The 27,547-nt window shown below is 43.5% G+C and overlaps 1 protein-coding gene across 1 annotated transcript; it reads right to left on the bottom strand.

Annotated features, from left to right (window-relative positions):
* Positions 1 to 1,510: 1,510 nt before the first annotated feature.
* On the bottom strand, positions 1,511 to 27,538 carry RHOA (ras homolog family member A). Its single transcript, XM_065687002.1, has 5 exons — positions 27,384 to 27,538; positions 9,763 to 9,920; positions 6,865 to 6,985; positions 3,773 to 3,903; positions 1,511 to 2,787 (listed from the first exon to the last, which is right to left on the bottom strand). The coding sequence occupies exons 2-5, from the start codon at positions 9,916 to 9,918 to the stop codon at positions 2,614 to 2,616; spliced, it is 582 nt and encodes a 193-aa protein (XP_065543074.1). The 5' UTR covers positions 9,919 to 9,920; positions 27,384 to 27,538; the 3' UTR covers positions 1,511 to 2,613.
* Between the last annotated feature and the right edge of the window lie 9 nt (positions 27,539 to 27,547).

The following is a 27,547-nucleotide window of genomic DNA, read 5'->3' as shown; positions in this document are numbered from 1 at the left end:
TTGAAGCCAGGAAGGCAGAGAAGGACTGACAACTTCACAACCTGCTCCTAAGCAGGCTCCCACTCTGATACCAGTGGTGTGAAGGACACAGTGTGCTGGAGCTTCTGGTCCTAAATAGGAGAGACAGAATTAACATGTCTGAACTCAGAGAAAGGCCAGGCAGGGCTGGACACCCAACACCAGCAGGTATCCGACATGGAGAAGATGGGAGGTGGTGCTGTAGGGTAACAAGAGTTTAGATTAAAACTGGGACAACAAATTAATCACTTTGAAGTGCATCAGCAGACATATCCCATGAGCTGAGTTTGAGGAACATGCAGACCTTACTCAGAAACCCTGAAGAGTAGCTGGAGGAGCTGCTCTGTAACTGTGACCAGGGAGAACTGCAACCCTGCAGCTCTGCAAGACTGAAAAAACCCAGTTTTGCTCAACTGCAGCAGCACACAAGAAAAAGGAACTGCAGAGCAGCGACTGCCAGGCACAGGGTGAAATCCTCTCGGCCAGCCCCCAGCTGGGAACTTCCTTCTTTGCTCAACACCACCACCCGGCACTGGTGGAAAATGCACCCAGGGGAGGAAAAAGGAAGGGTGGGCGGGCGGGTGCCACCGCTGAGCTGGCCAGAGGCATCACTGGTGTCCGTGGCTGTAGAGGGAGAACAAGGATCAGAGGTACAGGGCATTCCCATGGCTGGGGTGGCTTCTTCCTTGTTGCAGGAATAGGAATTGGAAACATTGTCAAAGAAACCCCCACAGAAAAAACCCACAAAAAACCCCCGAATGACATTGGCATTTTGAGGGCGTTAATTGGACGCAGTGAGGTCCTCACTTACATGGATTGTCATGAGCAACTGGACTCCTCACTGCTCAGCCAAGCAGGCAGAGGCTCTCAGCTCAGCAGCAGCTGCTGTAAATACCAGTGCAAGCATGGAGGAGCATGCTACATGGAGGAACAGGGGGAACTTCTCACACAGGAGCAGCACGATCTGCTCGCCAGCAAACAGGCCAGTACCTCAAGCCCATTCTTTGCTGCAGCACTTGAAGGTGTCCCTCATGAAAGCAGTGTGGCAAATGTGCTGCCAAGCACAGCACCTCAACACATGCTCCAGTGCAGCACACAGGGTACATGGCAGCACAGACCAACCACCTCCCGCTTCTGCAGCTCCCCCCTGCACAGCCTCCTCCTGCTTGTCAACTTCCATGCTCCATACAGACAAATGCAACTCAACTACTGTGCTGGGGTCTGCTTTGAGTATCAAAAGCAGCTCCTGGGAAGCTCTGCCACTCACTACAGAAGCCAGGCAGGGTGAGGGATTCCGCATCTGCTCTGCTCCTACATTTGGGAGTGGCTGTGAGCAATAGGTGAGTATCACTTGCTAGGAAACAAAAATAAGTATTAAAGCACTTGTAATGGCTAAGGGAATCCTATCACAGCTGTATCAAAAATGGTACTTCTGCTTGAGGCTGTCAGATGCTGGGCCAGAAACCCGGAGTGAGGAATACAGACACCAGGATACAGGGAGCTTAGAAAACTGCCTTTATTCTATTAGTTGTTGGAAAAATGAAAATACAGAAAGAGTTTAGTTGGCTGCAGAACAGCAAGAAGTTCACAGGTTAGGAGTCTGATCACTACGTGGTAACCAAACTTACACAAAAAGTTTCATTTGTTGTTTCTTTTTTTAGTTTTGAAACTGGGTCCAGCAATGAACTTAAGGCAACTGAACAGTTCAGAAGCTTTGAGTGTGAGCAGGCTGTCTTTTCTCATCCCTACGGCACGTCATGGAAAAAACTCCTCCTGGGTGTGCAGACCACTCAAACCATTCACATGGGTCAGACTCTTATAAATGAACAGGGGAAGAGGATCAGCTGCTTTCCATCGGACTTTATTTTCAAATACAGTTTCTTAAAAAACCTAGAACACCTTAACGCAGAGGTTACAAGTAACAGTATTAGGAAATCCAATTATACAAAAAATACTACATCTAAGCTGGGGTAAATAGATTTATTTTTGGTAACATACATTTAAACTGGCACTAATTACACAGTAACTAAAAGGTAACTAACATGAAACCACAGAACCCTCACTTTTCTGTAGCTGAATGGGACTTGGTCATTTCAGAGTGATCACATTTTCAAACTAATGTTTTACACCACTGAGCCACGAAAACCAGATCTTCCTAAATGTGATAGCACTGAAGTTACACTTGATTCCACAAACAGCCATGTAACTGTTGTACTCAATTAGCATAGGACGTTAGTTATAAAGTAGTTACAGACCAATCCTCTGTGTTGACAGCTTTTTCTCTTTCTAGAGAGAAGAAAGGAGAGAGAGAGAATTGTCTTCAATTAGCGCCTGGCATATCCTGTGAGTGCAGAAAAGGTTTGTTAGAGGAATGTTGAGGTTAACCTTGGGTGCACAGATGAATTTGATGCAGATTGTTATAAAAATCATGGTTGGCTTCTAAATACTGGTAGCAAGATGACTCAATTTTTAAATCTCTTAAGTAAATTATAGATAATGAAAAAGGCCAGTAATCATACACTAAGATTAATAAACAGCACTTCAAAATTACTCAAGTGCAGGGTGCTGCTTTGGCCATCTTCCTCTGGCCACACTTTATAAGAGAAGGCACCCGGACTTCTTCTTGCCACGCCGGGCTTGCAAAGCAGCTCTAGTGGCCATTTCAAAAACCTCCCTCACACCGTCTTTGGTCTTTGCCGAACACTCCATATACCCAAAAGCACCGATGCGGTTTGCCATATCTCTTCCTTCTTCGGGTTTGACAGGCTCCTGTAACAGCACAAAAGCAATGGTTGAGAACAAGCCAAAACGATGCCAGCGTGCACCGGTCTTTCCCACCTAGCTTCCCTACAAAGGCATTTCTGGATTAAATGTATATAATTAATTAATATTAATTACTCCCCTGACAGTGATCCTTTAAATAATAAAAGCAGATTTATAATAAAAATCTGCTTATTTTCTCAAGATGCAGTGTGCACCTCAGCCTGGATGACACAGACGGGTGTGTGCTTGTGTACTACACCCACTCCCTGAGGACACCATCAGTGTTCTAACACCTCTGAGCTTGAAGGCTGCAAGGTTCTTTGAAACTGGATCAAACAATTGCTTATTTCCGAGGAAGCACGCAACTCTTTGCTACAACTTTAACAAAAGCCTATGGACAGATTCCCAAATTAATGCCTCAGTCTTTGTATAAAAACAAGCATGCAAAAGGAATAAATATTCCAGGATAGGGCAGAATATCTGCAGTCTCAAACCTGGGTTGGAGGCTTCAGACTCAACCTGAAAATGAAACCAAATGATGGGCTCAGGAATGAGCTACAGCATCTGTAGTTATCACCTCAGAACACCTACCAATAAAACTGTTCCCTTTCACATTCTGAACATACACAATAATTACCATCTCGAGTTGTTCTTTACATAGGAGAGTTCTTTACACACTTGGTGTGTCGATGTCTCCTTATTAATTCTTTTCTACCTCAGGGAAGCAGCTCTCCAGCATGGAGAGCAGCTGACTGTTGGTAACCCAATATAGCCATTTGTATTGTTGAGAATGCCTTTTTTCTAAAAGTTGTATCTCCAAATATGAAAACAGAAACACTCAATTAAAGGTTATGATATCTACTTTCTGGTTTCTGTCATGGTAAGTGTTCATTATGCAGCCCACTGGAAGCTGGCAGCCAGCCATGGAAGCCTATTTAATGCTCTGGCACAACCACTACGCACTTCATTTATTGCAAGGAAAAGAACCTGCCTGCTTCATTTTGGCCAGCTCTCGTCTTGTGTGCTCGTCATTCCTCAGGTCCTTCTTGTTTCCTACCAAGATGATAGGCACGTTGGGGCAGAAATGCTTCACCTCCGGGGTCCACTTCTCTGGGATGTTTTCTGAAAAAACAGAACTGTGACTGTACTAACCCCCACTTCTGGGGAGGGGTTTTATTGTAAAGCTGCTGCCTGAGCGGTTTGAGTTTGATAATCCACACTGACGCCCTTTACTCTTAATTTGGGAATCCAATAGAACTGTTCTGGTACTGCCAAAGATGACAAGCCTGTCTATCTAAGGTAATTTGACTGCTGAAGGACACCTAACCTCTTGGCTTCTCTACATCTCTCAGTAGCTATTTGACAACGGTTAGCATAAGGAACTTCAAAGAACAGCATGCAGAATCCTGAAGTAGAAAGGTATGGAATGTTTTGCTTCAAGAGAAACAGTTATCTCCAGGAGCTAAAGATGGGCACAACCCAGAAGCATCAGTTTTTACACTGCTTCTTCCTTTAATAAAGCAACATCAAACAATCAATCCAAACTCTCCCATTAACTGTAGCATGAATGTTGTTCTCTACACTCATCACAGATGCACAAAGACTCTGTAAGTCACTTGCAGATTTGCCACTTCTCCCTATCTGCAGCAAATGAATTTGCTCATATACAAGAAACTTCTTCCTCTTGACAGAAATGCCCTGCATGACGTTTTTTAAAATGGAACTGCAAATGGGAGACTGGAGGGCTTTTGAAAGTAAAACCTTCATAATTTCTCTGTAGCAGAAGTACTGAAGAGTCCAAAACATTCAGCTTTGCTTTCAGAAGCTCTCAGACATCTGAAATTCCCTGGTGAAGGTACCTGCAGGATACATAACCCCTTTTTATCTCCATGGAAATCCATTCAGCATTTGAAGAGACATTCACTATTATGGCATTGTTTTCTTGCCTGAAAGAACCCCCAGACAAGCATTTTGAAGCCAGTTTTTGTTTACAGCCACAAGAGTGGTTCTGCAGCTGCACCTGGAGTACTCAGGGGGTGCCTGCCTATAGATGCAGCACATCTGGCATGTCACTGCTCCCTCCACTGCCCTCAGGGACACAGGTACTGATAATGGCAAAGCAGGAAGGGAAGAGAGTGAGTAAAAAAAAAACCCAAGATCAGACTTGGCTTAATTAACCCTCTCTCCCTGCCTCTGGGGTTCAGGGAGCCATCTTGTTCCCAGGGCAGTCAGTCAATTTGCTCTCCAGCAGCCGGGAGAGCAGCACATGCAGTCGAAGTGAGCACAGCTCACACACCTTGTGTGTGGCTGTTCACAGCCACCCCAGGCAGGACCACAGCACTGCTGCCCACTGAGCCTTCAGTTGTTCTGGAGGCAGACAGTGAAAGATGTTTCCAAACACAGGATCGGGTGGTGAAGAGAGAGGAGGATTTTGCAGATACCAAGCCAGCAATGGTTTTTCTATAAAAAGTATTTCACACCCAACTGCTTGTTCAACTGCTGCTGCCCTTTGGGGGCAAAACAAGGAACAAGAAAGAGCAGCTATCAAACACTACCCCAATCAGGCTGTAATATCACTGTAACAATCTTAAGGAATACTGTGTTTAGTCATTTACTCAAACTCTGTGAATTGTTGCAGGAATGGTATTTTTCAGCCACTGTGGTAGCTGCATGCAGGACTAATCCTTCCACTAACTGCATTTCTGTGCTTCCTGGATCCTTTTTGTCTCATTTCTTCCTAAGACAACTATGGGATGCAGGGTTCATCCGTAAGATAGATCAGTACCAGTCAATCACTGCAAAGAAGGTTCTTGTCAAAGTACACCTGGTCATATACACACACAGAATCCACATGCCTAAAGATCTACCTTATCTGCATTCTCGTAAGAAACCTCTCGCTGTCAAGAAGTAGATACGGGAATTTTTACAGAATTTTAAGGAAGTGCTACCGGGTGTATTTGTTTAGCAGGCTACCCTGGATGCATGTAGTAATTACCATTTGAAAGGGACAGAAATCAAAGTTCCAGAGTCTCAGAGATGAGAGTATCTCTACCTCCTGCTCCTCACCCTCTTCAGAAAGTCTTTGTAAGAGCAAATACGTTGGTATCTACACATCAGATTTATAAATCAGTCAGTGAAGATTCTGGTCTTGGACTGCACACAGAAGAGATCATCTAATACGCAGGTTTTTGAAACATACGTTTCTGGAGCTCAGAAATCTTAAATCAGGCAACTCTTTTTCTTCTTTTCTCCACGACAAGCACATGTCAGTCACTGTAAAGCTGACTAGGAGAGTACAGATCTCCAGCCACTGCTAATTTCCACACGTGATAGAGTCCCCTCCAGTGTACTTCTAAGCCTATGTTTTGAACTCACCAAGCGGAGAGCAAAAACCCCCAGGTTATTTGGGACCAATAACTCAGAGTGTTTCAATCTCTGGAATAAATGGGGGAGGGGAAAGGTATGAAAGCGCAAAGCTAGCTTTCCCATACACAGAAAGAAGTTGCTCTATTTCCATGGATATAGTGTGGTCCTGAGTGTGTAAGAACCTGCAATTCCAAGGAGAACTTACAAAACAAACTAAGCAACCAAGCCCACCATAAAATAAACTAAAACTTGTGTGGGCCATGCCACTCAGTGGACACCAGATGTACTTGCAGGGTTCCCAGACAGCAGAGTGCAACTACAGCCTGCCTTTTTCCTTGGGGTCACCCAGGCAGCACCACCCATAGGATGAACACACCGGCACCCTGCCCTGACCCACCAGACCACATTGCCAAGTTGGGGCTGCTGATCTAGGGCAGGGAGCTGCCTTCCTGCTCTGTGTTGCTCAAATGACACAGCACAGCCCTGGGTAAACAGTGGGCTGCTGAGGCTTTCAAAATGCCACTTAGCATGTTTGAAGAATACAGGTTCCTTTAAGATCTTAATATCTGAAAACTATACATTCAAACCAGTATAACATTCTGAAACTAGGAGAGCTCTCAAGCATTACAGACCTTAAAATACATTTTACAGGACAATTTCCAAGGCGAGTACAGCAACACAGAGAGGTGATTCTGATTCAGTTTGTGCTCTACTTACCTAAACTATCAGGACTATCAATTGAAAAACACATAAGTATAACATCGGTATCTGGATAAGAAAGCGGTCTAAGTCGATCATAGTCTTCTTGTCCTGCTGTATCCCATAGAGCCAACTCAACCTGCAGAAGGAAAATAAGGCAGTTACCCAGATCAGGGAAGTTTTGATTCAGAAGCCAGTAAGCAAAGAGAAATGGATAAAATATTTCAGTCAACACCACTTGAAAGGAGGAAACCGCAAGACAAACTGCTTGGACAGAAGAACTATTCGAACTTTTATGTTACATAACTCCAGAAATCAATTTATGCAGCTTATGAGACTTTTCTTTATATCCGTGACCAGCATCCGTTCTCTGAAAAGACACAAAAGCCACCAGCAAAAAAGCAAGGCAGAAGAATCTAAGGGAATTTGCTCCAAAGGGCTGGAAATCTCTCTGATAAGCATTCCAGGAATACCAATTTTCAGTGAAACTGGACTCTCTTAAGTATATACTTTTTAGGATTATGCACATTTTTAATTGGTTTACAGCTGGAACCTGTACTAAGAAATGTCAGGACTGTACTTATTTGTGCACAAAATCATTAAAACTCCACCACAGCAGAAATTTACTCTTGCTATTTGCTTTGCAATAAACCTGATTTGTGTGCAAAGCTTCTTGTTACTAAGAACTGAATAAAGTAGCTGATGTTCTCAGTATTTCTGCTTATGGTGGAGCTAGAGGAAAATACCCCTGTTTAAAACTGCAGAAGGAATAATCAAGGTTTAAACTAAGAAATTAAACAAAACTGTAATCAACATCTTCAGGCATACTCTTGCTTGAGGTTCCCTGATGCGTCTCTGCCTTTGCAACAGAGTGGGCTGCTTCTTCTTTAAACTCTCATTTACAAAAATTCCAGCAAAAAAGTCCACAGCAGCTCTGATAAAGACAGACCTGGAACCCAAATGTGAGCTTGGGTATGCAATAAAACTGTTCAGTTAAATCTGAAAAACAAAGCCTTACTTAAACGCATATACAAAACAATTATTCTGTACTTCACTCAGTCACCTCTGGATTTGTGAATGTGAATTCTGTAGCAAATATTCGTATTTTTTACAGAAATGTCTGTTGAGGGTTCCCTCACGTGACACTGGAATCAGCTCCTTTACTCTACCTAAAACCCCCACAACTCATACCATCACCGTTTTGTCTTCACCTGCCTTCTGAACGTTTCTGGTGATGCTTTTTTAGGAAAAGAGAGTTTAAGTGGCTGCTAAACAATAGAGTCTTAAGCACTGATCTCCTCCAAACTCCTGTTATCAAGTTTTCTGAAGACAAAGCGCTTGCATAAAATATATCTTCTAATTACACAAAAATCAGCGGACATTTCCATCACAGAAAACGCTCTGCTGAAGCTATTCATGCAAGTTGTGTTTAGATACTGGCTGCTTACAGCTGATAGGCCATGACTCCCTGATCACGCATGCAGAGATGCAGAGATTCAGGCAGAAGGGAATCAGGAAGTTTGAGTAGGTGGTAAGAGAGAGAAATGGATATTGTACGTATTTTAAACACTAGACCTTAAGAGTCTAAGTACAATATAGAAACTGCAGAAGCTGTCACCTGAGGGGAAAACATGTTCTAATACTAGTCTCAAAGTTTTATTTCACCAATTTGTATCACAGAGATAAAAGCTCTTTTTAGACTCAAATGGCATGAACTATCATGATTAAACCCACAAATAATCCATGCCTGTAACAGCAGGAAATCAATACAAGCCCAAAACTAGCTCAAAGTTTTGTTCATATGGGGATCAAAATTGAGCAGTTTCAATGTCACTGCATCTAAACTAGAATGACTGACAATGTTGTGACTGCACCTGAGCCCAGAGCAAAGGCACATGTCCCAGGAAGTGGCGAAACAGGGGAGCTCAGCATTGTAAGCATCAGAACCTGCCGCATACTCGACATGAGGACCCATGGCACTGAGGTCAGCTCTCTGTGGCTGCAGTAACAAACCAGACACATGCCATGGCTGCTTAAAAGGATTTGAAAATAGTTGAGCTTTCGAGATGCAAAGTGTGTGCTTTGTGTGCTTCCGGAGTATCATGGCAACTGACAGTTTTACACATCATGAACTCCCTTATGTGACACAAATGCAGAAGGCAACCAACCCTGTGTTCAGACAGCAGCCTTCTGAAAGCTGCCTCTCAGAGCAGGTGCCTGGCATGTTTGTTTGTTTGGGAAACAAAAGGACTCAATAGGTCACACACATTCAAAACTGATTTTCAAAATATTTAAAACTAGAATGAAACATTTTAATGGTTAATTTACTGAAGTAGCAACTGAAAACAAAGCTCAGTGAGCCGTGGGTATGCTTGGCTGCTAAAAATTGCATTCCTTCAGACGAGTAGGACAGATGATGGTGACGTGCACTACAAAAATCAAATTCCTTTGAAGCCTGTCAGTCATCTGCTCTGAAGAGGACTCAGCATGTTGCCAGGAGTGGGTATGAAAATAGACTCTCTCCAGGAACTAGTCTTTGTTAATCACAATACCAGGTCCTTATCAAAACAGGGACTCCACTACGCAACTCCAAAAGCTGGTAGCTCTACATTCTCAGCATGTAGGCATGTCTTTGAATTGCTCCCACCTACTGCAACATTTAAGTTGGAATAACTATGTTTTTTAGAATCTCAACTGGTATAAGGTTAGAAATAGGTTGTTAAGCAGACACTAGATATGAGCAGGTTCTAGAAAGGCCAATATGTTTTTCCACAGGAATATGTTTAATATTTAAAAATATATTTACAATACAAGCACAAAACATTTGCACTAACCACTTACTAAAGAAGTGGAGATGTGCATGCTATTCTGGATAAAGGCAAGCTCATTCTGGCTGTCACAGCAGTGTGCACATACCTGCTTTCCATCCACTTCGATATCTGCTACGTAGTTTTCAAAGACAGTGGGAACATACACTTCAGGGAACTGGTCTTTGCTAAACACAATCAGCAGACAGGTCTTCCCACAGGCACCATCTCCCACTATAACCAGCTTTTTTCGAATGGCTGCCATAGCTGAAAAATAAAATGACAACTCATTAACTGAGATGTTAATAATAAAGAACCACTAAACTTTAATAAGAACTTTCAAATTGGGTCAACATGCCCACTGGAGACACTCACACAGGTATCTGAAATCATGTGAGTTCAGATTCTCATCTGCTGAAACATTCCCCAGCATTTGTCAACACACTGGTGAACCACGGGGTGCAAAAATAACAGGAGAGGAGACCAGCCTGGCTTTACATTTCTTGACCTATTCTAAAGGTTGAGATAGGAACACCCTGAGACAGCAAGTGAGCAAGCAGCACTGTCCAGGAGCACCTTCTGAAAAGTGTCTTCTAGTTAATCAAATAAGAGATGCTTCAATACAAAGACAGTAACATTTTCTTGCCATGCTGAGTTGTCTTAACTTTAGAGTTCCAGCGAGTTGGACTGAGGAGCATCTGCTGCCACGTCAGAGTGCCAACAGAAGGATCTCAAGGTAACCAGCCTGTTCCTCAAATTACAACTACCACATTGCAAAGGATTTGGAAGGCCACATGCCACTCCCCAACCTGCTATCCAGGACATCGCTATTACAAGCTTAATACAGCCTGCTGTCAGCTTACATTAAGTAAAGGGAGACACAGAGAGAGATACCACCATGGTGCTCCACACATATATCTGCTGTTCAGTATATTGTACCAGAATCCATGGCTGGCTCATATGCAACTTTGGCCTCAGAAAGACAGTATGAAAGCTTGAAAAGTTTCAACAAAAGTCTGGAGTCAGCGTGAGACTGGAGGAGACGACTGTGCTGGATTTGGCAATTTACTACAGTCACAAGTCACCCAAGTAGTATGGACAAGGTTGGACTGTTCCTCTTCACTCCCCACGAATGGAATGTGAGGGGTGTGGTACAAAGACAGCAGAAAAGGGATCAAACCCACCAGAAGGCAATGGGCCTTGAGAACTCCAACAAGAGGATGTTACGGACACAAGAAACTTACACAGGCCTAAAGAGGACTGGGCAGGTACGTGGGAGAAACTTCCCATGTGAATTAAAGAACGAAAAGACCACATCTGCCTTAGAAAATCTCCATAGTAAAAGGACTTTGAGGCTGAGAGAGTACTTTGGGAAGCACTATGTATGTGCCTGCTCTCTTCTTTCTTTTCCCTAAGCATTTATTTGTGACCACTGCAGGAACAAGCCAGAGATTTAGGGAGTAACCTGGCTAGAAGAGACTGGAATGAAGACAGAACCATAACTACTCTCTTCTCCATAACATAAAACCACTCCAGGGGAAGCTGCTTAGTCATCCCATGAAGCTTCCTGGAAATGGAGCAATGCCACCATAATAGCTACTACTGCATGAGCAAAATACCACAGAGGGAGCACCCTTCTGAGTTAACTTTTGCCATGACAATCCCAGTACAAAGCTCTATGAGGATGACTGGGGCTGCTGGCAAGGGCAGAATGGTTCAAAAAGGCATAGAAGAGAATTAAGACACAGAAAACCCATTTTCTCCTTTCTACCTCTTCTTTTGCCTTACGAAATTAAATAAAAAGGTAAAACCAACCATCTGAAAGCAACATTAGTACTATTAGGGGGTGAAGAAGCAGTGGATATTACAGAGATTCTATACTTCTGCTCCAGGGGCAAACAGAGAAGGACCATTTTAGCCCATCAGACTGCATGGGTTCAAGGACTTGTAGCACATAGCTTTGTCAGACAAAACTGCTCAAGTAATCCAAATCTATCTCTAAAGTGAGCTTACTTCACCTTGTGAATATACATGTGCACAATTCAGGTTACTTACCTTAGGGGTTTGGGGTTATTTTTGTATTTGTGGAAGGTTTAAAATGATCCAAGCTTTAAAAAGTTTTGGTTTATTTTTTTTTTTTTAGTGGTTTTAGATGGGTTTGAATACTTTCTAGGAATGGTAATATTTGATTTTTACAGACCTGGAAATCATCTGTCCTCTCTACCAAGGCAGGATCAACTACTTACGAGTTCTACCTACTGCCAGCTTCGCCTAATCTGCCTTTCAAAACTGTAATGCTGAGGCCTACAAAACCTCTGAAGCTGTCAACTCCAGTGCTCCACAATATTTACTATGAGACAATTTCCCCCAGTGTGTACCCTCAACCTTTTCTGATGTAATATAAGCCCATTACTGTTTATCCTATTTGTCATGGGCATAGGAGAATAGTTTATTCTCTTCCCCTAGTGCAGTTGAGAATACATCCTTTCATTTGGTCTTCTCTTCAGGCAAAACAATTCCAGTTTATTCAAGCCTTCTCTGTAAATCATATTTCACAGACTTTCCTGTTGCTCCCTTCTGGGCACAGTCCAATTGGCACAAATCTACCAAAGCACAGAGCCCAAAAGCTGAATCCAGTATTTCACCTCTAGGAACATTAACTACAGCTGAAGGATTTATTTATTGATCTTCCAGGATACACTGTTGCTTAAACTCCATACTTGGAGTGTGTTTCCCTCCCCACCCCCCTGAGAAGACTACACTGTCGATACATTTATCTTTTAATTCATGATAACTCCCAGATCTTTTATCTTAGGGCAGCCACATAGTGAGTTGCTCTCTATTCACACAGCTGAACATTCTACTGTCATGCTTTTATTTATCCTTCTGCTGACGGATGTTCTATTCTACCTTCAGGTTCTAGTTCCATCCTCCACCTTAATCATAGTCTTTCTCAAATGCAACTTTAGTAATAATTATCTAGGTAACTGATGAAACCACGCTGGAGACAAAGCAGGTGGATGACAGGATGGGATAACTTGTCCTTCTTCAGCATCCTCCCTCTTTCTCCCTTCTGTGCTGGTGGCTGGGCTCTGGCCCTTGGTCAGTTGTGTTACCTGAAACAGCACATAGGGTAGGTGACCAGCATAACCTATGGATAACTGTCTTTTTCTGTGGATTATCAGATCAACTCTTCCTAAATACATCTGTTACTCCAGACTTTTTTAAGCGCTCCTTGCCAGTTGAATCTCATTTTATGCTTTGGCCTTCTATACACTTATGCCAAAGGTCTACAAGAGAACTGTAATTCTTAAAAAAAAACCCAAACAGTATCATTTAAAGTAGTGCTTCCTATAAACCCTTTCCTAAAAAAAAAAAAAAAACCACAAAAAAAAAAACACCAAACAACACAAACCCCAACAAAACCCAACCCTCCCCCAAAACACAAACCCTTATTTTTTAATGTATATATTTCAAGAACTTTATCTCTGCAATATCTTTTTCCTGAGAAAAGCCTATCATGAAGCTCTCCCTGCCTGAATCTTTCCTGAAATCTGTTGACTTTGTACCCAACATGGAAAACCACTCTTTCAGCCCAGGTGCCCTTCAGCAGTGTATGCTCAGCCACTTCCTTCCCACTGCTTAAGACTCACCCCATGAGACTCTCCCTGCACAGTATTTTATCTGCAGGATGGTCTCCAGGACACCTCACATCTCCTGATCAGTTCCCTCTGTCTAATACTTCAACTATCTAGGTAATTAAAATTCTCTCATCACCACCTTCTAGAGGACCCTCCAGGACACTCACAAAGAGCTTTAATCACATTATCTTTTCTTGGTGGCCTATGGCACTCTTATATTTTTACTTCCAGAGCATTACCACAGAAGAATTCCTTCTGCATAATATCCTTTGGGGAAATGTGCCATATAAAACTCAGTAGAGGATGCAGCGATCACCAATTACATCCTTGAAGCTTTCACTTGCCTCCAAAGCCCGAGGAGCTGCTTTTGATTTGCTTACTTCAAGCATTCCCCTGGGCATGCAGCACAGGCTGAGGATAGTTTGTTTATGGACCTCAACACATTTTCAGGAACAGCTCAGATATACATGCGGGGTAGACACACACACCTCAGGATGTCAGGTCTGATCATTGTATAGATCCCTCCATCCACCTCAGAAGGAAGACATGAAACATCACAACCACTTGTTTCTTTCTGACATTAGTGGTTACAAACTTCTCAGCTTTCTGGTACTTGAGGTTTCTCCTCTACCAGTGAGGCTGACTCCTTACCTGCTGCCACAACAATATCCTTCACTTCTATGTGTGGACGTTCAAGGATGGAGCACTGCTGTTAAGCCTGTACCTAGCTTTCTTCTTACAACAGATTCATCTTGTCTGTGTCACTAAAGATCTCCATGTGTATGGAAATCATTCAGCAGTGCTACAATGTCCCGAACCTCCATATTTGATCTTCAAATGTTAGCAGGTATCTGGCCACAGCAATACCATCCCATAATCCATGCATTAGCATGTTTACAATAATGTCTTCATTTAGAGGATTCAGTGTACAGATCGGCATCTTTCAGCTAATTATTTTTAGCTGAAATAAACACATTCCTATCCAGTGGGGAGCTGGAAGGGACTGGCAGGTCTGGCAAATACTCAGAAAAGCAACACCTCTGTAGTAAAATAGAGGAAAAAAAAAAAGATTGCTTAGAATGGAGCTACAGCTTAGTGGTGCATATCACAGGGACAACACTAACAGCATTCACAGCAGTCAGGTCCTTCTGCTGCACTTTGGCATGCTCTGGTTTACTTAATCGAGTGTTCTGAAGCCTTGGAACAAATTTGCTTTTTGATTTGGAAATCCAAAAGCACTTTGCTAGCCTAAAAAGTTTCATTTAATATGTACAGTACTTACATTGCATGCATGTTAGTATTTGCTGCAGCACAGCCTGTCACCAGTGAGTGTGTCTACATTCAGAGGTAAAAAAACCTAACTATATGAACTACCTAAGAGTATATTACAAACAGACCAAATCCAAGCTATTACGACCTCACTGTAACAAAACACAAGTGCCACATATTCATCCTTTTAAGCAATGCTTAGATCAGGGAGAGACCAATAAATCCAGAAAGCTGCTGGAACAGCACCATTGACAATGCACACAGAACATGGAGCAAGAAGCATTCTATCCCACTTAGTGTAGCAGAATGGCTGCAGTGATCTTCTAGGGGAATCTGTGCTGTCTTCTGCAGCAAGATGACAGATCTGCAATTTTTTCTACTCTTAAATGAACCACTCCTCCCACCTCTTCATTTATAGGATTCTTAAAACCACCTAGTCTGCTAGATTCAAAGTGGAAACTCTCACAACATGACTCGAGTGACTCATCTAAATGGAAGAGATTCAGTGATGACATTTCCTCAACCTAGGCCAATGCCTTTCACAGGTATTGCAAGAGCTTCAGCCATCATTTACTCAATCCCACTAACATTACAGGAGCTTACAACACAAGGAGCTCCTGTTTGCCGAGTTGCCACACTAATATCCTTGTTACATGAGGCTGCTATTCCTAAGTGCAGTGACGCTCCCAGACTCATGCAGCATAAAGCTCTGCTTGTTAAATGAATCCAGAAAATACTCCAGAAGAATAAGAAATGGGGAAAATATTCCATTCCCCCCCATTTTAAATGTACTCCCCTACCCCACACATTATTGTTTACTGCATGGAATTTGCCTCTTCTCTTCAGCAGGCTATTTATTTTTACAAGGAACAACATTTCCAGTGCCTCCTCTCCTGCAAATCCCAAGGCCACACAGCACAAGTGAGGATTGTGGACACGCTGTTGACTTGGATATCTGAAGTTAGTTAAGCTGGTAACAAACATGCCAGGTTTGCCTGTCTCACCCTTAATCTCATCCTGGAGAAAGTAATAAAGTGGAAAAAAAAGCCTTTTACCACCACAAAGGCATCCTGACTGGATTTAATTTCAATACCAATCAACTACCACCAACTTCATGTTGTCTGTTGGGTCAGATGGGCAGATCTCCTCCTGCTCTGTACTTAAGCAGTCTGCTATTGAGTGAGTTACAGCCTGGTATTCTTCTCACTTCCTTCATTTCCCCCTGCATTCAGCCAGTCCTGCCCTGGGCCAGCAGCAGGAAAAGGCCCAGGCTGAGGAACCAGAAGATGAAACCCTATTCAGGTGTCCCCCAGCCTGACCAGTCAAGCCCTGCCCTCTACCTACTAGAAGGGAGTACTGCCTCGGCACCAGGACCTGAATTTACTGCTAAAACACACCCACTTTTGTTCCAAGTTTTGGCAAGGAAGAGAAAGGAGTTTCCGCAAATACTCTAGTGATGAAGAGGACACAGATCAGCAGGCTTTCCCCACAGCTTTCTTCTGGCTGTTTAGCACAGCAAGGTCTAGCATCAAAAATGAGAACTATCAAAACAGTTTGGAGTAGAAAGCACATCAGTCCAAAGGCAAATAGGTCTGCTTTCAGGGCACCTGTATACAGTGAAGAAACTGAGATTGAACATGGAGCATTTGGGTGGAGGAAACGGTCCAAAGACCATCAGCAGAGAATAGGGAGGGGATGAGCAAACAGGCCAGGAAGAGGATGGCAGAAGGATGTAACTGCTCAAACCTACCCTCCTTTAGAGCAGAATCCAGGATTCTCCACTACACTTTTCATTAGTTAAAGTATGTACAAACAAATGTCAGAAACATTTGCTGTTGAAATGCTATTCATGCTACTCTAAACAAGCTCCTTTGAGCATACACAAGCCTATCATGCTATCTTTTTCCACATAACCCATACAGGATGGACATGCTCTTAAATTTAGCAATAGTTGTGAAGTAAAGGAAACTGTGAGCCCAATTCACCTCTTAAAGAGGTTGCAAAATGGGTAACAAACAGCCTTGGGACTGCAATAAGCATACAGAAAAAAAAAAAAACCCCACCAAATCAAACCCTAAGAATTAAAAAAGGTGACTCAATCACATAAAGGAGTTAGAGACAATCCATGCTTGTGCTACAGGGTTCCTAAAAGATCCTGGAAGAAAGTGATGCAAGTGACCACTGATTTATTGTCTTTATTTCCAGACATCCAGAATAGATCTCATCTGCGCAGCTGCACTGAAAGTAAAGCCAGATTAACTCCATGCTCAGAGTGGTCATGCACATTTGGTACAATGTACAACTTGAAATCAAGTGTTACTGGGGTAGAAATACAGTTCTATTACAAGCTACTGGAATACAAGCACTAAAACTAAAAATGCAGTCACTGCTATAAAGGAGACAGTCACAAAGCATATTTTAATAACTAAAATGTACTGAATTCTGTGCAAACTTGCCTGTGGACACTTGCATTCACAAACAGATAAGCCACATTATTTAAAGCAATGCTAACAAGGCCTTTGGGAAACAACTATATTTATATTCCTTGCAGCATCCAGCACATAAAGCAGTTTGCCAGTACTGCAGCAAGATAGACCTGTTTCTAACTATGGTGCTATGTGGGAGCAGTTGGTAAAAAAAAAAGAAGCTATCTGCTGGGGGTTTTTGGAGGGTTACATACAAAATTAACACTTTAAAAAATTCCCAAAGCTGGCAGAGCACAGGGTAGGCCACTGACACTGCTGTAAATGTAATACACAGAGAAATAGTAATGTTCTGTTCTAAGACTGAAGTACAATTGAAAAACTGATACAGAAGATCAGCACAGTATCCAACAGGATTAAAATACTGGACATGGGTCATAGATCCTTCAGGAAGGTCCTTGAACAGGGAGAGACAGGCATTCAGCTTTCTGCTGGCAGTTTATTCCAACTGTGTGTTACCCATGCTAAAGCCTGATAAGTTTTACTAGTTTGGTTAAAATGCTTTGCAAATATAGCTGTACGCTTCCAGAGCAGCTTTAACCTGGGAGAAGTATAGCTGTGTTATAACCCCAGCTCATAAACCTCACCAGGTCTCAGCTAACTCCACAAATAAGCAGCTCAAGCCTCTTTGTATCACATCACCAGAACGGGGAGCAGGGGCAGCTTAACAGCATTAGGTCTTAACACTGACTGCCAGTCCCGGTGAACCCTTAATGACTGATGTGTTATTGAAAAGTACAAAACCAGTGTTTAATAGGCATGGGCACACAAGGCATTTCAATCAAGCACATGCTGTGTTGTTTATGCTGCCTCTATGATGGATGGAATAGTGCAGCAGATTCCTCCTTCAGGATAAAGGCTGCCAGTGCAAAGTTCCTGAGGACACCCGAATGGGCAGCCAGTGCTAGATCCAAGTTGGCTGTCATGCAGACAGAGTACATCTAATTTGAGATACCATGTGAAGTCTCAAAGCTGGATTCATCATATCAAATTGCAGCCTCTGCCCTTGCTTTCCTCTTCAGGATAAATCCTGTATCATACGATTTATCTGACTCTGAGACAAAAATGGCTTTGGATTCTGATATATTTTCTTGATTTCTAACTACCACAGGAAAGATCAAACCATTTTGCTTTGCTCTCCTCCTCTGCTCAGCCCACCTGCCTGTATTTTACAGGCATGATGCCTCAGCATGACCGAGCACTTCCAGAACACACAAACTACCTTTTGTTAAACACCTGAGCCACGACCTGTGCAACCCTCTACACCTGCACCATGTCCCACAAGCAGCTCCAGCACAGACACCAACGAGGGGACCAACTTGTCCCTGGACCTAAACTTACATTTCGTACACCTAGAGACTCACAGACCATCCTTTATTACAGGTCTACACACATAAAAAAATAAGCATATTGCCTTAGGACTGAAGTCCCTCCACCTCAGCGCCTGGCATTTAGGATCAGCTTAGGAGTGGAATCCTACAGAGAAACAGAAGAAGAGAAAGGAATGAGAAGCTTCCCCTCCATGCTCTCCAGCCTCCAACCATTTTCAGCTCAGCAGCTTCTTGGGTCAGATGTGGTTCCCATGAATTTGGTAACCTCAAACAGATTTCTCTTCCATAAGCTTGTCCAGACGTCCTTTGAACCCAGTAAACTTCCAGCACTCACAACATCCTGTTGGAAGGAGTTCCCACAGCTTAATTACACATTGTGTGTAAAGCCACTTCCTTCAAATTTAAGATTATCCCTATTAGTTTGTTTTACTGCCTTCTAATTCCAAAATGGAAAGAGAGCAAGCAGTTTACCTCACTCACCCTCTTTCTGCTGCTCATGTAGCAAGACTTTCCAGACTGTACCATCCTAGTATACATCTGGTTTAGCTTTCAATACCTTTACACCTTTGACAGTAGCAGCTGGGTGATCTATCAGGCGGCTGCTTGTAGCTAAGGAGTAACAAAGTGGTAGATGTGTCACTGTGAAGTGTTTCAGCCAGAAAGGGCCCTTGGAAGCCCAGCAGCACAGCAGTGTGTATCTTCCCATCCCACATCATCCAGGCACAGTCCCAAATGCACCAGGGCTGAAGCAAACAACTCAGGCCCCAGGAGCTGGAGCACAGAGGGTTTTGACAAGGCTGTGCTGTTATATCCATTGAGCCACACCCTGAGCTGTGTTTCAAGTGCAAACAAGCTGCAGTTCAGTCATTCCTCGGTGGTTTCACTCCTTGCTTTAACTCAAGTGCAGACTATCTTGCCTTTAAGGCAGGTGATAACAGAGTCCCTGAATGGTCTCAGGCCAGCAGTTACATTTTCTGCACTAGCAGAGGGTTTTTTTGTCAGTTCATTTATATGGCCTCTGCCAATTTTTTCATACTGGTATTCTGTGTTTCCTCCAGGTGATGGGAAATAAATACAGCCCATGTTCACTAGAGACAGATTCATTTGAGCCTCCACTCACCTTTTAAAGCTGTCCTCTTTCTACTAAATTTAATATGAACAATATTGATTTTGTCCTGGCTTCATTTCTAATTGACATGCAATTACTGTCAAGTGCTAACTGAAGGCTGAGATGAACACCTCTACTTAAGAACCAAACTGAAACAATGAACACTAATTGTTTCTGTTTCCCCCAGTCCAGGCTGAGTGATGTTGCTGTAATTCTGTCCTGAGCACTTTGTTACTTATTCTCTTATTGCACCTGGGATTGATGCTTTAGTCCGATGGGATTATCACATTAAGGTTGTCCTACTTCTCTTTGTTATTACTAAAATATTCACATTCTTTCAAACTCCTTAAACTGTTGCAGTATGTAAAGAGCTTTCTGGGGAAAAAAAAAAAAAAAACATCTATAACCCCCCCCTCCATTCTCAGGCCAGAGATCTTCAGAACTTAGATATATCAAACCAGAGGTGTCAGTTACCAAGTCTGGTCACATAAAGCATGCGATATAATTCCATCTTTTTTCATTTGATACAAAGAGATAATCAAAACACCTGATTACAGAGAATTTCCCTGTGAACACGTAAGTAATTGGTCAAAGATGGGGAAACCAGACAGAAGGAAATGCTCATCTCTCACAGAAGACCACCAATTGAACCTGAACAGCTCAACATTCCTAAATGACCTGAAAAAGCCAGGAAAAATAGCAGTAATAAAATTTATTGGTGATGCCAAGATGCCCAGGTAGTGAAGGCAAGGGCTTACAATGATGAATTTCAGAACCTTAACAGATGCTGTGTCTAAGCACTAACATTTGAAATAGATAAATGTGAAGAGATACAAAAGGCAAAAACCCAGATTCAACTTTCTATAGGAAATGACAGCTGGGAGCTGGTCACTGTTGCTCGAGAGCAGTATTTTAGGGTTATATAGTTAAATCCTATAACATAAAAGCTCAACACTCTGAAGAGCTAAAGAAAAATAAATAGTAAAATTCCATTTTTAAGCACTAGGAAAAAGTGACCAAACCAGAAATCATTAAGCTGATGTAGGAATCTACAAGCACACCTGCATCACTCTGCAGCTGTGATCCTCCCCATGTCAAGAGGCTATAAGGGAACTGGAAATGACCCAGAGCAGGGCAACATGGATGATTAAACCACAGAACAGCCTCCACATGAAGAACTATGGCTGAATTGGAAAAAGGAAAATTTGGAAGTGACACAACCAAGGAAGAAAATTATTATAGACACTTGTCCAAGATGCTAAGCAGTGGTGAGAAAACCTGAGTGTTCACTCTTTAAAACTGAGACAAGGGCACTCTGGATGAGCCAGGTTCAAAGCAGAGGCAGGCAGGGCACAGAGCAAGGTGTTACTGCTTCTAACGCATTTCAACTTTTAAAGTCTCTTTGAGCCCCCTTTTTCTCTCAGTTACACTTCATGCCTTTAAGCTTCTGGTTTGTATTTCCTACTTTCAGTTTCAGCTTTCTGCATATTTCATCTGTAAGGCTTTCTTGCATTGTTTTTAAGTGCAAACAAAACAGATGCCTTCATTTCCTTTCCAAGTTATTGAATTTGCTTTCAATGCTTGATTGGGGGAAAATATCGCAAAAGGAGGTTCCTGAAACATCATTTCTAGGCCTGTTTAAGCCAAAATTGTTAGAAACTAAAATAGCAATAACTGCAACGAAAAGTATCTTAACATCGTCACCGTGCATCCTGTTTTGCAAACACCAAACTTAGACAGGTCCTCCTGTTCTACTACAAGTTTGTTCTTGACTATGCAGTGTAAAGTTCACCCGCATGCTGTTCACCTCCCTGCTTCTATAGAATTAGGAAATTATAACAATTTCAGAACCCAGGAAAGACTAATTCCAGCATTTCTCCCCTGCCCTACTCTGCCAAGTCCCTCTCCAAGGCTGAAGGCAAAGCTGGAGCTACATGGGCAGAAAGCAGCATTTTGTCCTCAGCCTCTGGGGCTGCCATTGCTGTCCTTCCAGCCTCACTTAACATCCCTATGACTTTGCCCCTACCAACTAGATCTGTGTTATCTGTAGGTATGATGACTTAACTTCTGTTATGCAACACCGAGTCCCAAGATTACTTTGCACAAAATGAGATTAGGGGTTAATATTGAGGTAATTACAGTAGATCTGTGGATCTCCACTCATGTGCAACCCGCAAAACGCTTTGCATTTGTGCCAGGCTTTTTTTTCTTCATATTCTCTCTTCCCAGACACCTCCAGCATGTCCGAAGGGATGTGGAGCACCCACATGCTGAACAAGACAGGTTCTCTCTGGGTGAGAAGACTGTCTTTAGGCACCCACTGCTGCCCTGTAGCTGGCAGCAGAAGCATGTATGGACCAGAGAACACCAACTATACCACACAACCATCTTTCTCTACACATGGCTGACACTCTCACCTGTGGTTCCTTCTCCCACCACAACACATCTGCTAAGGTTGTACTGGTTCAGGTCAAACACCAGTCAAGTCCAGCACCCTGCCTGACACATGCAGGTACCTCAGCTGATTAAGACAGAGTAATAGAAGAGCAAATGCATTGATATCTCTGCAAGTGCATTTTCTCAGTTTCCAGCTTGGGGGTATTCTTAGCTTTTTTAATCTTTATGATCAACAGCCCATTTGACAGCATTTTCTTCTGTGATTTCATCCGTTTAATTCTGAAGCTACATAAATCATTGTCATTCAAAGCACTCTGTGGTACTGCATTCTGCAGTCTCAATACAGACTGCTGGAGTGGCAACATCAGTTTTGACCTAGACCAGACTGTGCTCAGTCACATCTTTGCCAAGCTCAAGGCTTCAAATCTTTCTAAGCATCCCTTGTATGGAACCAATTTCTTATCCCTGATCATTCTTCTCAGCCTGTTCTTTGCTTTTCTGGTTGCCTTGTATCTCAAAGTCCATCTTTCTTCACACAAAACCACAGTAATCAGCATGCTCAGAACTGAGAGCTGCGCAGTTACCTTCTTTCCTTCTTTATTCCTTTCTCCAAAGCCCCGCACACATGCTCATACGAGCACTGCTGAGTTTTAAACTCACATTTTCACAGAATTATGACAAGCTCTTCCTCTTAAGTAGCAATAATTCACTTTCACCCCACTGGTGCATAAAAAAAATAATTTTTTTCCTCCGAATTTGTATTTATCAGATGAACAAATTCATCTGACATTTTGCTGCCTGTACTTCAGTGTCAGAAGGATGAGCTGTAAGCTGTTTTTTCTTCCCTTACTACCTCATACCTTTCACAACAGATCATTTATGAGTACGCTAAACAACATAGGTGTAACACATACCCCTATTCTTCTCTTGTCCCAAACTTCCCTTCTCTGTACTTGTGAGGTCATTCAAAATCTCCAGCAGATTTAAGCAGCACCATTTCTCTTTGCAGAACCCACACTGACCTTCTCCCATGGTTAAGTTGTCAGACCATCTGGTTACTTTTTTTTTTTTTAATAATTTATTTTTTAAGCAAGCATTGAACTCTGTGATATCCTGTTCAACTAGCATTAAGAACTGCTACCATGTAAAGCCATCTTTTCTTTCTCTGGCTTCAAGATACTAAGGAGTTACACAGCATCATTAACAATTCGGCCACTTCAGGCCCAAGTTTCCTTTGGAACCCCTGGGCAAGCACCAGCTGGTCCTGGCATTTTCTAACTGTATTTATCACTTAGCTATAAAAAATTCTTTGCTGAAACTTCAAGCAGAGACAGATCTTTCAATGAGTGCTGTTCCACATAAAGAGAATTTCTGGCTTAGGAACTTCCTTGGACATCTCCACAGTCAAAAGGAATATACATAAAGTCATTTAACCTTCTATTGCTGGCTTCATCATCAAGTATTTCTTTCACTTTTTCATCATCAATTGGCCCTCCAGACTCCAGCACCTTTCTTGCTTCTGATGTACTTCAAAAATAATATATATATTATTTTCCTCTATTAATATGATGTTGCTCAGAGTTGTTCTGGTGGGTCATTGTATTTTTCATTTGACTTGCCAGAGTTCATGTTCTTATTTACTCTTCTGGTCAACTTCATGGCTTGAACTTTCTGAAGGCTCTATTCTTATTTCTAATACTTCCTTTATCCCAAACTGCATGCTCATTCTCATCTGTCAACATTCCACAGTATAATTTAAAATCTTCCCAACAACATTCCAATTTCAAGCACAGAAGCCTGGCTCTGCTGCGGTTTACATGGAACCCAGCCTTTCCAAACAGCTTTTGGACTGAGGGTCAAAAAATGAGCCAATTCACTCTGTCAGTACCAAGTCAAGATCCTACTCTAAGACACCTTCTCATCTCACACAATTTCAACAGAGTAGATAGAAAGTGAAGAATAAAGAGCCTCCAGGTGTAAAATGTAAGAAAAGTGAAATGTTAGCAAAGAATGCAGAGGTAACTGGTATTTGGAGAGCTGATAGTTCTTTCAAACCACAGACATACACAAAGACAACCTTCCTTAAAACTGTGATGATGATGAGGAATCACTTTGTACACATCCACACTAGTGATCTGCTCCAAATGCCACAGTTCGATCAGTCAGTACATGGTCAGGTGAGGCAGAACCACTTACTGTTGCAAAGCACTGCAAACTAACTGAGCAGAAATATTGAATTCAGCCCCACTTCTGATTAAATCAACAATAAAAAAAGAAGCAATCAAAAACCACACAACTGTCAGAGCTTGAGAAAAGAAAGACCTCATATTCCTAGTGGGTATACTGCCCAGTATCACTCAGTATACCAGTGGCTCTCCATCTGTTCCTTCTGCTAGAGACCTTGGTCATGAAGGCTGGTCAAAGACAGTGAACCTTGTTCTGATGAGTTTAATTAGATGATTCATTTAGGAAGGACTGGCTGTTAGCTGGGTATACACAACAGGGGATGGCAAATATCTTCTTTAAAAGATCGTTTATGGATACCTCAGTTCTTTTACTGTCTCAAATGCCATTCTCAGGTGAAAACATGGTGACAGGAAAAAGACAGAAGAGAGCATGAACAGAGCAGAGTTGCTCCATTAACTCCAATTATGCTTTTGGTAGCTTTTGTTCACACTTCAGAACAAGGCAAGAACAGAGATCACATCAAGGCTAGAAGGCATATGGACACCTAACAGTGGTTTAATATGGCTTAAAGCAACAATAAATTGACCAGAGGTAGTCTTTGGGGATATTTGTTCTTACCTTTGAGATGATCCCCAAAGTAATAAGCAACTACCTCTTCCTACTCAGTTACCTCGCTATTTCTACGTAGTATCCAGTGTTGCAAGAGAGGAATCACACCACCAGGCAAGCAGCAGAGGATTTTCATCCTGCATTCAGGTGTGTGCATTTGCATAGCTGTACTCTGGGAGTGAGGGCTGTTGCCATTTGGTGCATTTATTTTGCACAGCACTGTTCTGTATTATGGGTCTTCACTCCTTATTATGTCTTTACTAGGACAGTCTCATCACAGATCAATTTCAGATTTAAACGGTATGCCGGTGAACCTTCACTGACATGCTAACTTCCTCAAACTCACCAACTAAACTTTTCCTCCATATTAGTCAAACTGCGTTTGAAGACAAATCATAAGACAACAGAGCAGTACAGTCCAGATTACATACATGTGGAATAACACATGAGCCAGATTAAAAGTTAGTATGAAACACAGAAGATAGAGTCTGTGTAGAGACTTGAAAAGAACCTAATGATATCATAGCAGCCGGGAATAAAATGTTGCAGAGAGACTGAAGAAGGAGATACAACAGGCTAGTGAGAAGGCAGCAGCCAAGGTTGGAAATTTCTAGGGTGGAGTGGACCACAAAAAGGGTTCAGGGCAACATAAACATGTTGAGGAAAAAAGCTTAAGTGTAAAAAGCAGGGAAAATAAGAGTTCCCATTAAAAAAAAAAAAAAAAAAAGAGGGCAATGATATTTCCAAGATGCCCTCAAACTATCAAATCGGTTTTATTTGGAATTTGCTTATCTGAAGAGCCATCGCTGGTCCCACATCCTGGTGGCAGTTAAGATCATTTAGGATGTTTTTACTGTCAGTTCCTGGCTCAAAGAACTCCCCACCTCTGGCGCTCAATTGCTGTGGCAGTTGGCCAGAGCTGGAGTATGGTGAACTACAAGGGATAGCACAGGAGCTTCTTATCTTAGCTCTGTGACCACACTTCTTTTGCCCCTTGTGTGAAGGTGCTCTTATGTCTTGACAAATTATTTTTAAAAAAACCCTGTATTTCAGTGTTAAATTATACAAATCACCCATTACAATTCATTTATGTCAAGCATTTATGCTGAATAGGCTGTGAAACATTCCAGTGAACTAATTAAAATGAAATAAGGCTAATGGCAATTGGCAAACTTGGTCCAAATCAGAGCCAGAATTAGCCTGCAGATGTGAAACAGAAATACTAGTGCTCTGTGGCTGGAGACCTGGGTAAGGACAGGAGGAAGGCACAACAATGTATTAGAAAAGCCTTCAACATAAAAGTAAGTATTTTCACAAATTATCTTTTCAGGGAGAGAGAGACTTCATGTTTCCCCACTGAAAAAAATCCCCGAATAAAGCCACTGGAAACTCTAATACTTTGAATCCCATACAACATTTAGGACACATAAAACTAATTTTTTGAGATTTTTGAGCTAGCAGCACACCATTTAAAAACTGCACAGGCAGCGGAACTGTTACCTAGTCTAAGGTCTGTGTGGGGGAACCGCAACAACAAACCTAACATTCCCTAGGTAGGTCCTAGAATTTAGCCTCCTCTGAATCCTGCAGCACACGCAGAGGGGGTGGAATCCGCTGCTACCAAATGGCTCCCCGCACCAAGCAGGTGAACTGCAGCAGGACAGAAACAAAAGCTGGATATGAGGCAGCAACTAAAAACAAACAACTCCCGGTTCCAGACATCTCACAGAGAAGCTTAAAGGGATATCAGAGCAGTTAAAGTGTCATCTGACTGGGGACAACGCTTTGTCCTGATCCTCTGTAACAACTCTGTAAACCTCCAGAGTAAGTTTTTGGTGTCTGTTTGGTTTTTTTACCAAAGTAGTCTCGAGGTGCCTCTCACCGCAGACGGAATGGGCTTCCCGACAAAGAACCTTTAGCTACCGCTTAATTTAAAGCTGGGTCATTTTCAGCCTAAGGCAGGGGCTGCTGGGCCGCACGGTGCCGATCACGCCAAGCGTTCGTTTTGAACCAAAACCGCTCTCTTTGCTACACGCCTGCCCGCGCGCCTCCGGCCCGAGGAGGCCGCACCGGCGAAAGCCAACAGAACGAGAAGCCCCGGGACGCGCTCCGAAGGGCGGCCTCTGCCCCGCTCTCGGCTCGGACGTTACCAGCGCCGGGAGCCGCTTCCGCAGGAGCCCAGCGCCACGGCCCAGCTCCCGCGCGCGCGGCTGACGTCACCACAACAAGCTGCCAGTCAGCCGGATCACCCCCTCCGCCCGGTGCCCGCTCGTGTCACACCCGCGGCCTCGCGGGGACGGCCGTTACCGTCGCCTCCGCACCGAGCGCGGTCCCCGCAGCGGCACCGGCGGCTCCAGCCGGGGGGGGAGCCTGCAGGGCCGCGCCCCGGCCCGCCCGTCTCTGCCCTCCCCTCCCCCGCGCCCGGAAAAGGCCCCGTTACCGGCCCCGGAAACCTGGGGGCTCTCGAGGGGCAGCCGGGCCGCCGCACACGCCCTCCGCTTTTGTGCGCGCGATGCCGCCCGGACGCGGCGGCGAAAGCCTCGGCCGGGCCCGACCGCCTCCGCCCGCGGGCCACGGCGCGGGATCCCGGCGGGGGCGGGCGGGCCCCACCCGGCGGCGGCGGCACGAAGGGAGGGGGAGAAAGCCGGCGAGCTGCCTCCCTCCCACTACCCACCCCCCGGCAGGCGAATAACCCTCGCCGGTACCTGCGGCCTAGCGCTGGGTCTCACTCCCGCCGCTTCCTGCTCCGAAGGCCCAAGCTCGAGCAGCGGCGAACGGAAACGGGCGGGGCGGGGGCGTGCGCGCTCACCGGCCCGGCGCGACGCTGCGCTGCGCTCCCTCAGACCGGCCCCGCCCGCCCACGGCCCGC

Source organism: Lathamus discolor, chromosome 7 (assembly GCF_037157495.1).
Source record: "Lathamus discolor isolate bLatDis1 chromosome 7, bLatDis1.hap1, whole genome shotgun sequence".
NCBI lineage: Eukaryota > Metazoa > Chordata > Aves > Psittaciformes > Psittacidae > Lathamus > Lathamus discolor.
The sequence above is the reverse complement of the archived record's forward strand: the minus strand, read 5'-3'. Positions and strand labels throughout refer to the sequence as shown.